Here is a 14,389-nt window from a genome sequence, read left to right on the forward strand (position 1 = left end):
GTTCACAGCTGTATCTGAAAGACTCTAGGCAAGCTATGCATATCTGAGTACCAGACACTAATTCCAAACTGCTTTAAGCTTCACATTTTCACTTTAATATCTCCCAAGTACAGTCATAGCTCAAAGATATTATGGGTTTGGTTCCAGACCACTGCACTAAAGTGAATGTCACAATAAAGGGAGTCACATGAATTTTTGATATCCCAGTGCATATAAAAGTTATGTTTACACTATATTGTAGTCTATTAAGTGTATAATAGCATTATGTCTTAAAAAACAGTGTACATACCTTAATTTAAAAAAATACTTTATCACTAAAAAGTGCTAACCATCATTTGAACCTTCAGTGAGTCATAATCTTTTTGCTGGTGGAGGGTTTGAAATGTTGTGAGGATTCGCAAATGTGACACAGAGACACAAAGTGAGCAAACGCTGTTGGAAAAATGATGCCGATAGACTTGCTTGACGCAGGGTTGCCACAAACCTTCAGTTTGTAAAAAACACAGTACCTGTAAAGTGCCATAAAGCAAAAAGCACGATAAAACGAGGTATGCCTGTAAATAGTAAGAAATGTTTTTAAAAGCTTTCCTAGGAATAAGCATAGGCTATAAGAAACGTGGGGCTGAGTTTTAGCCATATAAAATTTTACAACTGGAAGAAAGTATAATTTGTAGGAAAATTATGATTTGTAAAAATTAGTTTTATTTTATAGCCCAAAAGATTGACTGTCTTTACATAACATCGATCCTAACAAAATTATTGGACTTTTTAAGACTTTAGGGGTCATTTTTACTGCTCACTTTTTTTTATAAACGCAGTGTTCTTATGAGTATTACATCATGTACACGCATAAATATGCCCAGGCATGTGTGTTTGTATATGTGTCTATAATACCCATGAAAAACATTTGTGAATGTCTGATATATGAAAAAAAAATTAAAGTTTTTTCAGTTGTTTATAATGGTCGCTAAATTGGTAACGCTTTCATTTCTAGGTTCACGTAAATTTACTTCTGATGGAAGCACGGATGCAAGCTGAGCTTCTCTATGCTCTTCGTGCCATAACTCGGCATTTGACCTGAAGCATCATCCAGGGAAAATGTCATATATGTGTAAAGACCTTTTCACATAGGATATACATCAGAAGCTGTTTGTGATGTAGCATCAAACATTATTCAATTCTCTAGTGTCAAAGTTTTAGCCGTTTTTTTGGGGGCGGCTGTAATGTGCAATGATGTATTTTCTTTTTCTTGATGCTTAACATGACTAACAATTGCAAAAATAATACTGAGGAGCACTACTTGGCATTGTTTATAGTTGGGTTTTTGGATACTGATCATAAATCATGAACCTGGTTTGTTAATGCTTAACTTCAGTGCTTTGGGGTTTGTGTGTATGTGTATTTTTGTTCTTTCCTTTTTTTTTTTTTTTAAATATGGAAAAGCGCTTACAATCTGCTCAAGCAATTGTTTTTCAGATATCGGAATTCAGCAATGAATGACCTCCTCTGGCCATTCTAGAATTTTAATGTTGTGTCCTAAATCTGGTGGAGGAGAAGCATGCGCTGTTGAACTAAGCTGCTCACAGGACACTCATCTGTGTCCCCAGGAGATTATTTGTCAGGCACTGTTTATTTTTTTTGTTTGTTTATTTGTTTGTTTTTTTTTACTGCTATTGGCGATAACATGAAATGTGATACAGCCATTGTCCATAATTTAATGTGAAATTGATCATGATGAATTCTATAGCATGCTACTGAAATGCCAAATTCAGCTAGTTTCTTTCTCTTCTGGAACAGAAGTTTCCGTTTTCCATATCAGATGTATATATTAAAAGTGGAATTATGCACAATCCTTTCTATCACTGACAGTAATCCTCAGTCATCAGAAATAATCAGTGCTTGCAGGGCTACTTACAGTTCATTTAGTTGGCACATATAAACATGTACCCACATAAGACTGACCAAAAATTTTCTTTGCACATTTTTCTTTTCTCATAGTGTTTTCTATATTGCAGTAAGCAGAGGAAGGTTAATATACCTATATTTTTTCCTTGTTAGGCTTTTAGAACTTATTTTCCATGGTTTTTCTTATGATTGATAGGTTAAACAGTTTATTATTCAAAGGTAAAAATTGTGTTTCTATGCATTAATGTGATTGAACGACAACAACAAAAGAGTGCAATATGTTTAAAAAAATACACAACAGACTTTCCCCCTATTATGTCACTGCAGAAGTGTCCTTTTAACACAGAGCCATAAAGAAATTTGGTTCAGATTTCTTTATCGCCCAAGGCTTTTGCCTTCCTGGGGTTGAACAATGTTCCTTTCATAATGCCAAAGCATCCCCTTCCCCAGAAAAATCTCTTTGGACAACTGGTTAAAAAAAGATCTCAAGTCTTAAGGGAAGAAAAAGCATCCCAAAAGTCACATTTTTGCATTGGTTTATGTTGCTTGATTAGATTATCTTCACAGAGCACAACATTATGTGTTTATAGCTTTAATTTATATTATGTTAATGAACCAGTGAAGTGCCTAAAGAGATGCTTACAGCTATCCAGTAGGACACAACTGCACTGCTTAAACACTTTTTGGTTAACTAAGGGTGACTTGAATTTTACACAAACATGCTAATTGTTTTAAAACAGATCAATTTTTTTCATAGTGAATAAGATAGTTAAAATTTTCCGTTAGAGTTCCCACAAAGATTTCATTTTAGACTTACTTGTTATCTAGGACTTACTTTTTTTCTCTCATGAAAGAATTGTGGACTAGTGTTCTGTTCAATCATTTTCCCCACCATTTATCATCCTTTTCTGGTACAATCCATTAGGTTGCTTTCTTTTAGGCTTTGTTCTAGATAAGAAAATAGAAAGATGACTGTAAACCTATGAATATGAGATAGTTCTGCATTTTTAGATTCCAGGATTTTGTTTGAAATCTTCCACGTGAGGAAAATTGCTAATTTTTTTTAAGACAGGGTGATTTATTTAAAGAGATTATTCAAAGAACTCGTATCAGATCTAGTCTGTTTTGTTTATTGCGTATACCATATGTTGATTTTATGCCATATCACATTATATAGATATGTGTTAAGTACGAAGAAAGTCTTTAGGGGAATGGCAAAATATGAATGACAACATGCATGTCCATTTGACTTCCCTAATTTTAGAACTTTCAAGTTGAGGATATCCTTTACTCTTGACTTTTTTTTTTATAACTAGAATTCTTTCATTTAATATCCCTATGTTTTTGTGCAGGTGACCTGTATTACAGGATAAAAAATGATTTTTATATATTGAAAAGGAGGAGAAATTCTCACAGAACACCATATGAGCTTTAGACCAAAAGGGGAAACAAGGTTTAAGTAACTAAAATGGCCACTTAGTTTTTGTTTTTTGTGTTCCCCCCAACCCCCGGAAATGTAGGTAGTTGGAGTTGGGTTATGGAAATATTAGTGCCTTTACTAGATCTCTTTCCTAGCAAGGTTTCTTATTAGCTCAGCATCGATCTGTCTCATCACTAATCAGGAAAATCAGTTGACTTGGAACTATAAACAAAGACAAAACAATATATTTATGAACCTCACTGAGTCAGCCTAGAAAAGTTGACTTTGAAGGTGCCAAAGCACCTGCCAAAATGCAGCACGCACAGCCTTCCAGGTTGTGAAATCCATTGTACAGTGAGTTTGCTGTGAACTTCAGCTAATGCAAACTTGAAATTCTGATGCGGTTTTCCAGGGTGGTATTTTTTCAGAGTATTGAATTTACTATGTAGTAATTTATAGTATAGCTTTTTATATTAAAATGTGATATTTTTAAAAGAGATATCTGGTTCAATTGGTGTATTGATGTGACTATACGATCTGCTAACCCACCCCTTGGGCTCTCATTGTGCCAAACTGAGATGTGCAGGCGTGTGTGAGAAGAGCACACGTGAATGGGAAGTCTCTAACTCCGTTGCTTATTATTTTCAAAATAGTCTAATAATCCACTGATGTATATGCTTGGTGGATAGCTGTTTACTTTTGAATTTCAAATTTTCCGATTTCCAGTTATAACTCTCAATTTCTCAGATCACCTTAGGAAAATCCAACTACTCTCCTCTCTGAAAGTAAATCTTGAACCCAATCCCTTGACTGCAGGAGTGGCCAGGCAGGTGCCTCCTTGGAACCTTCTGATGAGGCTTCCTCAGATGGACTCATGATAATTAGAGGAAAACAGGCTTTTGAGACGGGACAACTTATTATTTCTTCACCTTTTGGAGCTAAGGATACTATCTCAGTCTCAGGAAGAATCTTTGTCCCATTTGGGGTACTTTTGAAATAAAGAATGGCTAGTGTGGAATCTGGGGCATGGCCTTGGCCTGTAATTATGACTTTAAACTCAAATAATAGTGACAGAGCAACACAGGACTGTCTTAGAACAGAAAACTCGATGTCAGCTTTATAGCAAAATCATATTTGAACCAGAGCCCCTATTTTAATTGTATTATAAAGTCCCTTAAATTGGGATTGGCCTATATACACTAACTAGTATGTATAAAATAGATAACTAATGAGAACCTGCTGTATAGCACAGGGAACTCTACTTCATTTCGCTGTACAGTAGAAACTAACACAACATTGTAAAACAAACATACCCCAATACAAAATAAATAAATAAACAAATTGAGTCCCTTAAAGATTTTAAATGCTTCTAACAACTAGTTAACATTATTCCTGAGCAACTTTTTTCCCCACCTTATAGAGTTTTTAAATCCAAAATCTTAGATCTTTATGCCACAGCAAAATGAAATTATCAACGAACAATTAAAGATCTGTACTTAAAAATAGTTCACCACTTTCATGCAGAGCGCATGCATATATGATGGTAAGATTCTTTTAAACACTAAGGACAATTTGTCAGGGAAAAAAAATTTCAGTGCATATTATAAAAATGATTTGCACTGTGCTAGTAAAATGAGGTTTTTGTTTTGTTTTATGTTGCGTTTTAAAGACAATTCTAAATCATTCCTCTGGAAAGCAAGACCTTAAACTCTTCTCTTTATCTAAGGGGACTTTTTCTTCTTTTATGCAAATAGACAGTCTTGCATGAAGTGAAAATTATGCAACAATAATGTTATATAAATAGTAGAGGAAATTTGCTAACAGTATAATTCAACAGTAAACTGAAAGGTAGATGGCTCCTCTATTCAGATCGAGTTTTAAGTTATGTAATTTTATAGTCAGAACTTATTCTAGGTGGCCATAATCATAAACCATGTTTCCCGATTATATCCCTCTGGAGACTGAGAATCAAATAATCTTTCCTTAAAACAGTACTGTAATATGAATGTATTCATCTCAGTCAACAGAACTTCAGTGCCCCCTGTATGTGGAGCTTACTTCCATGCTAATTTGGCTTCGTTAGTAGTATCCGCTCAGGTGAGACCTAGAACAAAAATATCTGGGGTGAAATGGATCATAGAGGTAGAGGTACCTGTCAAGGCAGAACCCTGTGAGGAAGGAAGAGTCTTTCAAAGAACACATGGACCATAATTCTAAGAGCGTGGCTGCTGTCAGCATCACACACCTAATCTAAAGGAGCACTTGCTATTGTGGGAGCTTCTGCCTACATTCAGCCCATCCTTTCCTGCCTGCTTTCTCTTCCTCCAAGTGCCTCGACCTCTACCACGCTCGCTCTCTTCCCCTCCCCTCAGCCCATCTTGGTCTGAGCACCTTTTCACAATCCAAACGAAACATCACCAGCCACCTGCTGATCGTCACCAGCATTTACTTTTCCCAGTTACTTCTTCTCCATCCATGAGGAATACGACTTGTCCCAACTCCCTCGAAATCCCCCTACCATCTAGCTATATTTTGGCTAACCTTTGCCCTGGACACCTTACCAGATCTAATGCAGCACCACGTGTAATCTCGTCCATCCCAGACTGTTGTACCCTTTCCCAGCTGCCAAAATATCTTGCTCTCCTCTACCTCATCCCCAAAGAGCCTATAAACTCAGAGTATCCAACCTTTTCATGGATTCACTCTCCGTTGTTCAGTAATACTACTTCCATATTTTAAATAAATCATAGAAGATTTTTGCCTTCTATCAAAGTAGGAATCTTTATATTTATACATGATACAGAAATTGAACTATTTCTACCATGCAGAATTTAGCATTTAGCAGGATTTTAAAGTGATTGAATTGCCATCTTAACCTGGATCTATATTTGGTTAGTCCAAGTTATTTGAATGTAAAGTGGAAATTCTCCAGCAATCCAGATTGATCTGTAACCTATCAATGGAACAGGAAGTTTCTGGCATACAAATGGGTGGTGTTTCAGACATTTGTTTTATTGGTGTCATTTGGGCCTCAAAACACATTTCCGATAGAAGGACATATGATAAAGGATGTTTAGGTGGTCCCATTGGATCACAGAAGAACATTTGATTTATAATATAGATAAAATACCATAAAATTGGCTACATAATGGTTTGATCAAGCTTCCCTAGGTTAGACTAAGCTTCTAACCCCTATTCCTACCCTATTCTCATGCGGGAAAATGAGCTACAGGGTGAAAAGGGAATGCACTGCCTTCGTAGTCCTTACAACCATGGCTGCACTTCTGGTATATCCAGACAGTATCATTAAGGAACAGGAAACGCACAGAAGAGGAAGTAGCAGTTCTTCCTCTCTGGCCAGTGCCTGCTCAGTGTGGTCCATAGATGAACACTGTCAGGCTTCTAACGTGTGGCGTGTTTATCTATAGACGGTTGTCTGACCTGAAGACAAACCCCCCTTGTTTGAAAGTACAGATTATTATGATCTACAGTGGTATTTGGATGACCTTCCACGCCCGTTCATGAACAACCCAACCTGATAACAGAGTCTAGTCAATTCCTTTAAGGGCCCAGAAATGAATAGATGCCTAGTTAAGAAATGAGACTTGAATGATGGAGACTGAAAGGATGGTTTTTATTAAATCATATGTCATGAAGTGTTCATTCTAGCTTTAATTATGACTGCACCACCATGAAGTCCAGAGCTGAAAAAAGAAGGAATATGGGGGCGGTGGGTGGGGGGATGCATATCTGATTCTTTTCAATGCTTGTGGAAATCTTTGAAATAATAAAATGCATACTATAAAATAGCCATTAGAACAAACACCCCATCTTACAGCTCATAGGACAGCATCAAATGTTAGTAAGTCTAAATATGATAAATGTAATTTTTGGTATATAAATTTGCTAAAACAGTCTATTTTCTTGCACCCCTCAGTTTAACCTCTTAAAAATGAATGTATAATTTTAACAGAAAGAATATCAAAAGGAGAGACGCTCTCTAGTCTTTATTGTTAAAATATTGTTTATGAATGCTGATTAGCTTAAGTATATGCAATATGACACTTACTGAATGAAACTGATTATACATCTCTTTCTTGAGTTAGTCTTTACAGATTGTCAACTGACTCCCAAATCTGATAAGGAAGGATCAAAAGGTAGGATAAAGGAAATGTATCAGTTGGGTAGCCAAGAAATTTCCTTCGTAAGGTTGAGACTGTTTTCTCCTTTCTGAATTTCACTGGTTCGCTAAAATAAAGGGTAAACGTTAAATGGTACCCTTGTTCCTCAAGGAAAGAAAGTCATCCCAACTCTATATCTACTGCAGATAATTTCCTTTACATCCATATATCTTCCCTGGAAAGAAAATGCAATTTTCCCCTTCCTCTTTCTCCTCACATTTACTCTTTTCAATCTGATAAGATAGACACAGAAAGCAAACCACAAGCCAGTTTGGCATCTTCTCCATGCTAATAGAATACTCACAGCCACATGCACAGTTGGAGCAAGGTTACAAAGAACCCTGTCAGGTCAACTTGGAACATGGCCTTGCTACTTGGATTAGCTCCTTCAAACCTGAAAATAACTTTCCTGGTCATGGAAGAACTGGATGTATCCTTTAGCTTATGAAATAGGATTTGAACTTGAAATCTCTTTTTTTTTTAACCTGATTTTGCAGATCAGCTACATCATGAATGTATATATTAAGACTTGTAGCTGAATTGCACATGAAATCAGATTGCCAACTTCTTATCTTTCAATTTTAGACATCATTTTATCCTTAAGTTGTGAGTGATATATGTAGCATGCTGTGAAATGTCTGTTATAGTTCTTTAATTCATCAGTATTAATACAGAATTATCTTTTGCGTTCCTTGGTACTTTTTATTCCATGTAATCAGAAGCTGTGATGTTTTGCCTTTGTAGTCCTGTGCTTTGTTACTGTAATTTTTTTTACGAAGCACGTGACTTTGGACTAACGTGAGGCGGATGACGTGATCTTTAAGACTGCTATATATCTATCAGTCTCTTACTATATAAGGTTTTCAATTAGAATAAGCTTTTATCAAATAGATCATTGATGCAATTTAGGATTCACACAATTTTCAGTGTCAAATGGCAGTCTTACATTTATAGTTTCAATTCTGAAAATAGCAAACTTGCTAAACAGCCACTTTAAACTTGTTCAGGCAAATCAGACCCTGCTGTAGATATAGTGTAAGTTAGTTAACCATATAAGGCTTTTCAACTATTATGCCCTCCACATAAGTCAGCAGTTAAGAAGATTATAGAACCCATGAAAGCTTTTTGTATGTACAACTAGGTCTTATTTTTCTTGTGTTGCTGATTCTACAGTTCTGACTAAAGCTGACCTGAATGGATCAGTTTTTGTGTAATATTCTAGTGCTTTAATGCCTCTTTTTTTTTTTCTTTTTTTTTTGGAGGGATGGGTAATATTATTTGAACAGATGCAGAAGGAACTGTTGGTGAGTCAAGGCAAACACATTTGAAATAAAGGAACTGTGTATTAACATGTTAACAATTCATAACTGCACTTTTTATGACATTTTGAAAATCTATTTATAGGTACAGAACAATGGGTTTTGTTAAACTGTATCACATTTATACTTGCAGAAATTTATTTCATTGTTATTAGTAGGAATTTTATTGGTTCAATAAAATTGGCAAAACTGAACACTGTTTGCTTTTATATATATATATTTAAATTAATATTGGAGTAGCATTCTTGCCTAGGTTTGTTTCTGCTTAAATTATTGGACATGCATTCTGAAAGACATCAGCATTGTAAGAGTCATTTTTTTCCCCTTATTTCTTCCTGACCCACAGTCTTCTTACAGTCACTTGATACTGCATTAATGGAATATTGCAATAGTGTAAGTTGTGCAAAACGTACAGTTATTGTTACCTTTGAAAATGTCCATTGTGATCTCAGCAATAGGCAAATTAGTTTCACTATTATCTCTTATTAACCAAAAATAGTAAGGTAGAATGTGGAAAGCGGCATTGAACCTGGTGTCAGAGCTTGAATTTAAAGCTCGTTTTTCACATTCTACTAGCTTTGTGACCTTAAGTAATTTGATCTCTAGGAACGTTGATTTCTGTCCCACGATCTGAGGGGGATAATGCCTTCTTGAGATGGTTGTTTGAAATTAGGTGAAATGTAATAATGTATTTGAAATATGCAGTATAGTGATGACTCTGAGCGAATAAATGAGGAAGCCCAGAGAATACTCCTGTTGCTAATTGAAATAAAGAGTTAGGAAGGAGAATTTGGGGGGAGGGGGGTTTATACATGTGTAATGTGAGGTGATAGTAAGACTCCCAAGTAGAAATGTAAAATAGTCTTTGGGAAAGTTATAGAGGATGTGCAAAGGCTTTTGTGCAAGGTATTCCAAGGAGAGCCCTTTTTACTTCTCTTAGCTCGCTGATTACATAAAAGTTCATAGCAAAGGCAAGAACTCTCCCTTTGGTCCATGTGTTCAGCTGTACTGGGAGATCAGCAAAAACCAGCTTCTTGCTGATTAGAGTCTGTCTTTTTCAATAATATGCAACCTCTGGGGGAGATAAAGGACACGACACATCAGACCAAACTCAGCCAACAGCTAAGTTTCCACTTCTCCCCCAGTTCAAAATCCAGCTTTTTGACCCTAGCTCCCTAGGAACTGATTAATAACTTTGAGCCATTTTTAAAAGTAAAATGAAGCTCCTTGTTTACGTGTGTATTTGATCTTTTCACATATATGATCTCATTTAATCCTCATAATAACTTTGTAAAGAAATGATAACATTTTACAGAAGAGGAAACTGAGTCTTGAGAGCTTTGCCCAAGAGTTGGCACCTAGAATCAGCACAGTGGGAATTTGAACTCTGTCTTTCTGATGCCACTTTTATACTAAACTTCACTATCTTAATTCAGCCTAAGTTTCTTAGGTTAATGATATAAATGACTATGCTCTCAACATGACATTTTAACTGAAAAATAAAAGGATAGTCCATGCTCCAAACAAGAGGTTAGATAACTTACCTCTCTGGCTAACTTGCAACTTTTTTTTAATTTTAAAAAATAGATTTTTTCCCTCCAGTCCTGAATGGGCCTTACGATTTAAAAGATGCTCCCCGAAGGAAAGGTTCACAGACCAATATATAAAAGCAGGACTTGTCAATTTAAAGCCCAAAAGTTTCTCCAATGAGAACAATAAGCCTGATCCTAAAGAAGACTCGGGAAAGCTTACAACCATGTTACTTTTTTATTTTTAGGACCATTCTGTATGGTGGAAGTTACCAATGCAAAGTCATAGTTTCTAATGTATGTAATTTTCTTCTCCCATAATCTCACATACTGGACATGTTTCAAAACACAGGTGGGCCCAAATCTTTCCATAGAACTCTTTTTTTTATATATAAATTTACTTAATTAATGTATTTATTTTGGCTGCTCTGGGTCTTCGTTGCTATACACGGGCTTTCTCTAGCTGCAGCGAGCAGGGGCTACTCTTTGTTGCAGAGCATGCGCTCTAGGCACGCAGGCTTCAGTAGTTGTGGCTCACGGGCTCTAGAGCCCAGGCTCAGTAGTTGTAGGGCACGGGCTTTGTTGCTCCGCAGAATGTGGGATCTTCCCGGACCAGGGATCGAACCCGTGTTCCCTGTGCTGGCAGGCAGATTCTTAACCACTGCACCACCAGGGAAGTCCCTCTTTTCTTTTTCTTTTTTTTTTTTTTTTAATTCATCCATAGAACTCTTTAAAAGGAATTTGAGACAAGAATTCTTAATACTCCCTCTTACACTGGCCTGCTTCTAAAATAAACATAAACGGACCCTTCATCTTCACATCAAGAGGAAACTCAGGAAGAGTCTCCTGGTTACAGTACTTTCACCGCCCACTGACTGTCTCCTTTATGTGCTGAGGCAGCAGTTCCAGCCACTTCACACACACCAGCTGCTTCACACACCAACCACTTTACCGTGGCCCATCGCTAACTCCCTCCTGCCCTGTGCTGTGGCCACCAGCTCCGCGCAGGCTGGGGCCAGGTTTTCCCAGAGACAGTGGGAAAGCACCTCTTAGGTCTGGCTTCCTGTCCCGGGGCTGCTCTGAGTGCTTGTGGCGGGGTGCCAGATGGACCTGCCTCGACACTGATCATGCACAACCATAAGTGCAGGGAGTTAACAGTTAACCCCTGAGCAGTGACTAACTAGAGACAAGGGATGAGTGTTTCCTTCTTTCCATCTCCCAGGTTGCAGTTCGGAGACTCAGAGGGCCTGGTGGAATCGAATACCAGTCTACTCTTTCCTCCTTTTCCTATTTCACTACCCCTGTCCTCCACTCCGGCCACTTGATCTCAAAGAAACCTTGGTCTTGGGCCTTGCTTCCTGGAAGTCCACGCCAAGAAAAGGCAGTGCAGTGCAGTGCTGGGGTTTATTGAGCAGGTCCTAGAATAAATTCAAATCTCAACTCCACCATGGTGAACTATCTGGACTTGAACTACCTGATCTTGTGGTTCCTCCGTTTCCTCAGCTGTAAATACAGATAACAGTAATAACAAAGAAGACATAGCCCTTGTCGTTAAGAAGGGGGAAGTGTGGGTAAGAAGAGGGTAAAATAGGCAACATCAGACAACATAGGAAAGAAGATAATAGCTTGTAATGTGGGGTCATAAAAATAGCCATCATTTATCAAGTTATCATGTGTCCTATCTAAATATTAGGAACTTTAAATACATTAATTTATTATAACCCCCCTGCAAGTAGGTATTATCCCCATTTTAGAGGGTTAAAAAGAACCTTCCTTCCAAGGTAATGAGCATTAAGCTAAAATACCTTTGTTTAGCTCACAGGAAACATCCTGACCAGGTCCACCTGTGAATGACTGCAGGGAGGAAGAAATTAACACATCTCCTCCGGAGGCTGATGGGAGCCAGGACGTGTTTGACTTTATTCCCTCCTCTTTTAGTATAAAAGGAGTCTGCGTTCTAACTCAGGCAAGATGGTTCTTTGGGCCACGAGTCCACCGTCTTCTCGGTCTGCTGGCTTTCTGAATAAAGTTGTTATTCATTGCCTCAACAACTCGTCTCTCGATTATTGGCCTGTTGTGTGGTGAGCAGTATGAGCTTAGACTCAGTAACCAGATGCCAAATAAAGAGGAGAGTCGTGCATTTTTGTCTGCTGTTAACAGTGATGGCTTTTAAAACAGTGAATATTGGAACAGGCACTTCTAGCATTGCTACGATTTGCAGAGACTGAGGAACTACATGTTTAGGCAAGGAGGTCGGAGGGAGCAAAAGCCTGCTGCAACATGCAGTGCACGTGTGCGGGACTTACATAAGAAGATGAATTTGGAAATTGTAATTTGGTCAGATGTGCAGGGTCTGAAAGGTCGGGCTAAAGGACTTGTATTTATTCATTTGGAAAAGGAGATGAAAGCCATTTTCAATGGGTCTTTAGCACAGGGATGGATGTGTCCCACTTTAAAACAATAGCATCTCCTTGGCAACCAGAGCCCAACTAGAATTTCAGGGCAGCATGGAAACAGGATCTGCAAGGTAACTGCAATGCCTTCTTTGGGACGTTTTCTGAATAACTTATTTTTTTTTTTTTTTTTTTTACCTTTTTCCTATGACTTTTTTTTTTTTTTGCTTTATAACAAGTTTAATCAGTTATACATATGCATATGTTCCCATATCCCCTCCCTTTTGCGTCTCTCTCCCACCCTCCCTATCCCACCCCTCCAGGCGGTCACAAAGCACCGAGCTGATCTCCCTGTGCTATGCGGCTGCTTCCCACTAGCTATCTACCTTACGTTTGGTAGTGTATATATGTCCATGCCGCTCTTTCACTTTGTCACAGCTTACCCTTCCCCATCCCCATATCCTCAAGTCCATTCTCAAGTAGGTCTGTGTCTTTATTCCTGTCTTACCCCTATGTTCTTCATGACATTTTTTTTCTTAAATTCCATATATATGTGTCAGCATACAGTATTTGTCTTTCTCTTTCTGACTTACTTCACTCTGTATGACAGACTCTAGGTCCATCCACCTCATTACAAATAGCTCAATTTCGTTTCTTTTTATGGCTGAGTAATGTTCCATTGTATATATGTGCCACATCTTCTTTACCCATTCATCCAATGATGGACACTTAGGTTGTTTCCATCTCCGGGCTATTGTAAATAGGGCTGCTATGAACATTTTGGTACATGTCTCTTTTTGAATTATGGTTTTCTCAGGGTATATGCCCAGTAGTGGGGTTGCTGGGTCATATGGTAGTTCTATTTGTAGTTTTTTAAGGAACCTCCATACCGTTCTCCATAGTGGCTGTACCAATTCACATTCCCACCAGCAGTGCAAGAGTGTTCCCTTTTTTCCACACCCTCTCCAGCATTTGTTGTTTCTAGATTTTTTGATGATGGCCATTCTGACTGGTGTGAGATGATATCTCATTGTAGTTTTGATTTGCATTTCTCTAATGAGTAAAGATGTTGAGCATCCTTTCATGTGTTTGTTGGCAGTCTGTATATCTTCTGTGGAGTAATGTCTATTTAGGTCCTCTGCCCATTTTTGGATTGGGTTGTTTGTTTTTTGGTTATTGAGCTGCATGAGCTGCTTGTAAATTGTGGAGATTAATCCTTTGTCAGTTGCTTCATTTGCAAATATTTTCTCCCATTCTGAGGATTGTCTTTTGGTCTTGTTTATGGTTTCCTTTGCTGTGCAAAAGCTTTTAAGTTTCATAGGTCCCATGTGTTTATTTTTGTCTTTATTTCCATTTCTCTAGGAGGTGGGTCAAAAAGGATCTTGCTGTGATTTATGTCATAGAGTGTTCTGCCTATGTTTTCCTCTAAGAGTTTGAGAGTGTCTGGCCTTACATTTAGGTCTTTAATCCATTTTGAGCTTATTTTTGTGTATGGTGTTAGGGAGTGATCTAATCTCATACTTTTACATGTCCCTATCCAGTTTTCCCAGCACCACTTATTGAAGAGACTGTCGTTTCTCCACTGTACATTCCTTCCTCCTTTATCAAAGATAAGGTGACCATATGTCCATGGGTTTATCTC

The 14,389-nt window shown here is 37.7% G+C and overlaps 1 protein-coding gene across 1 annotated transcript in view; it reads left to right on the forward strand.

The window, feature by feature from the left end:
• Positions 1-9,014, forward strand: part of SESN3 (sestrin 3) — a 74,465-nt gene extending 65,451 nt beyond the window's left edge. Inside the window, exon 10 of the mRNA XM_082627836.1 lies at positions 995-9,014. Within this exon, the coding sequence (XP_082483962.1) occupies positions 995-1,081 (87 nt within the window). The 3' untranslated portion in view covers positions 1,082-9,014. The remainder of the gene's footprint in view (positions 1-994) is intronic.
• The last annotated feature ends 5,375 nt before the right edge of the window (positions 9,015-14,389 follow it).

The sequence above is a fragment of the Mesoplodon mirus genome (assembly GCF_964341445.2).
Source record: "Mesoplodon mirus genome assembly, chromosome: 7".
NCBI lineage: Eukaryota > Metazoa > Chordata > Mammalia > Artiodactyla > Ziphiidae > Mesoplodon > Mesoplodon mirus.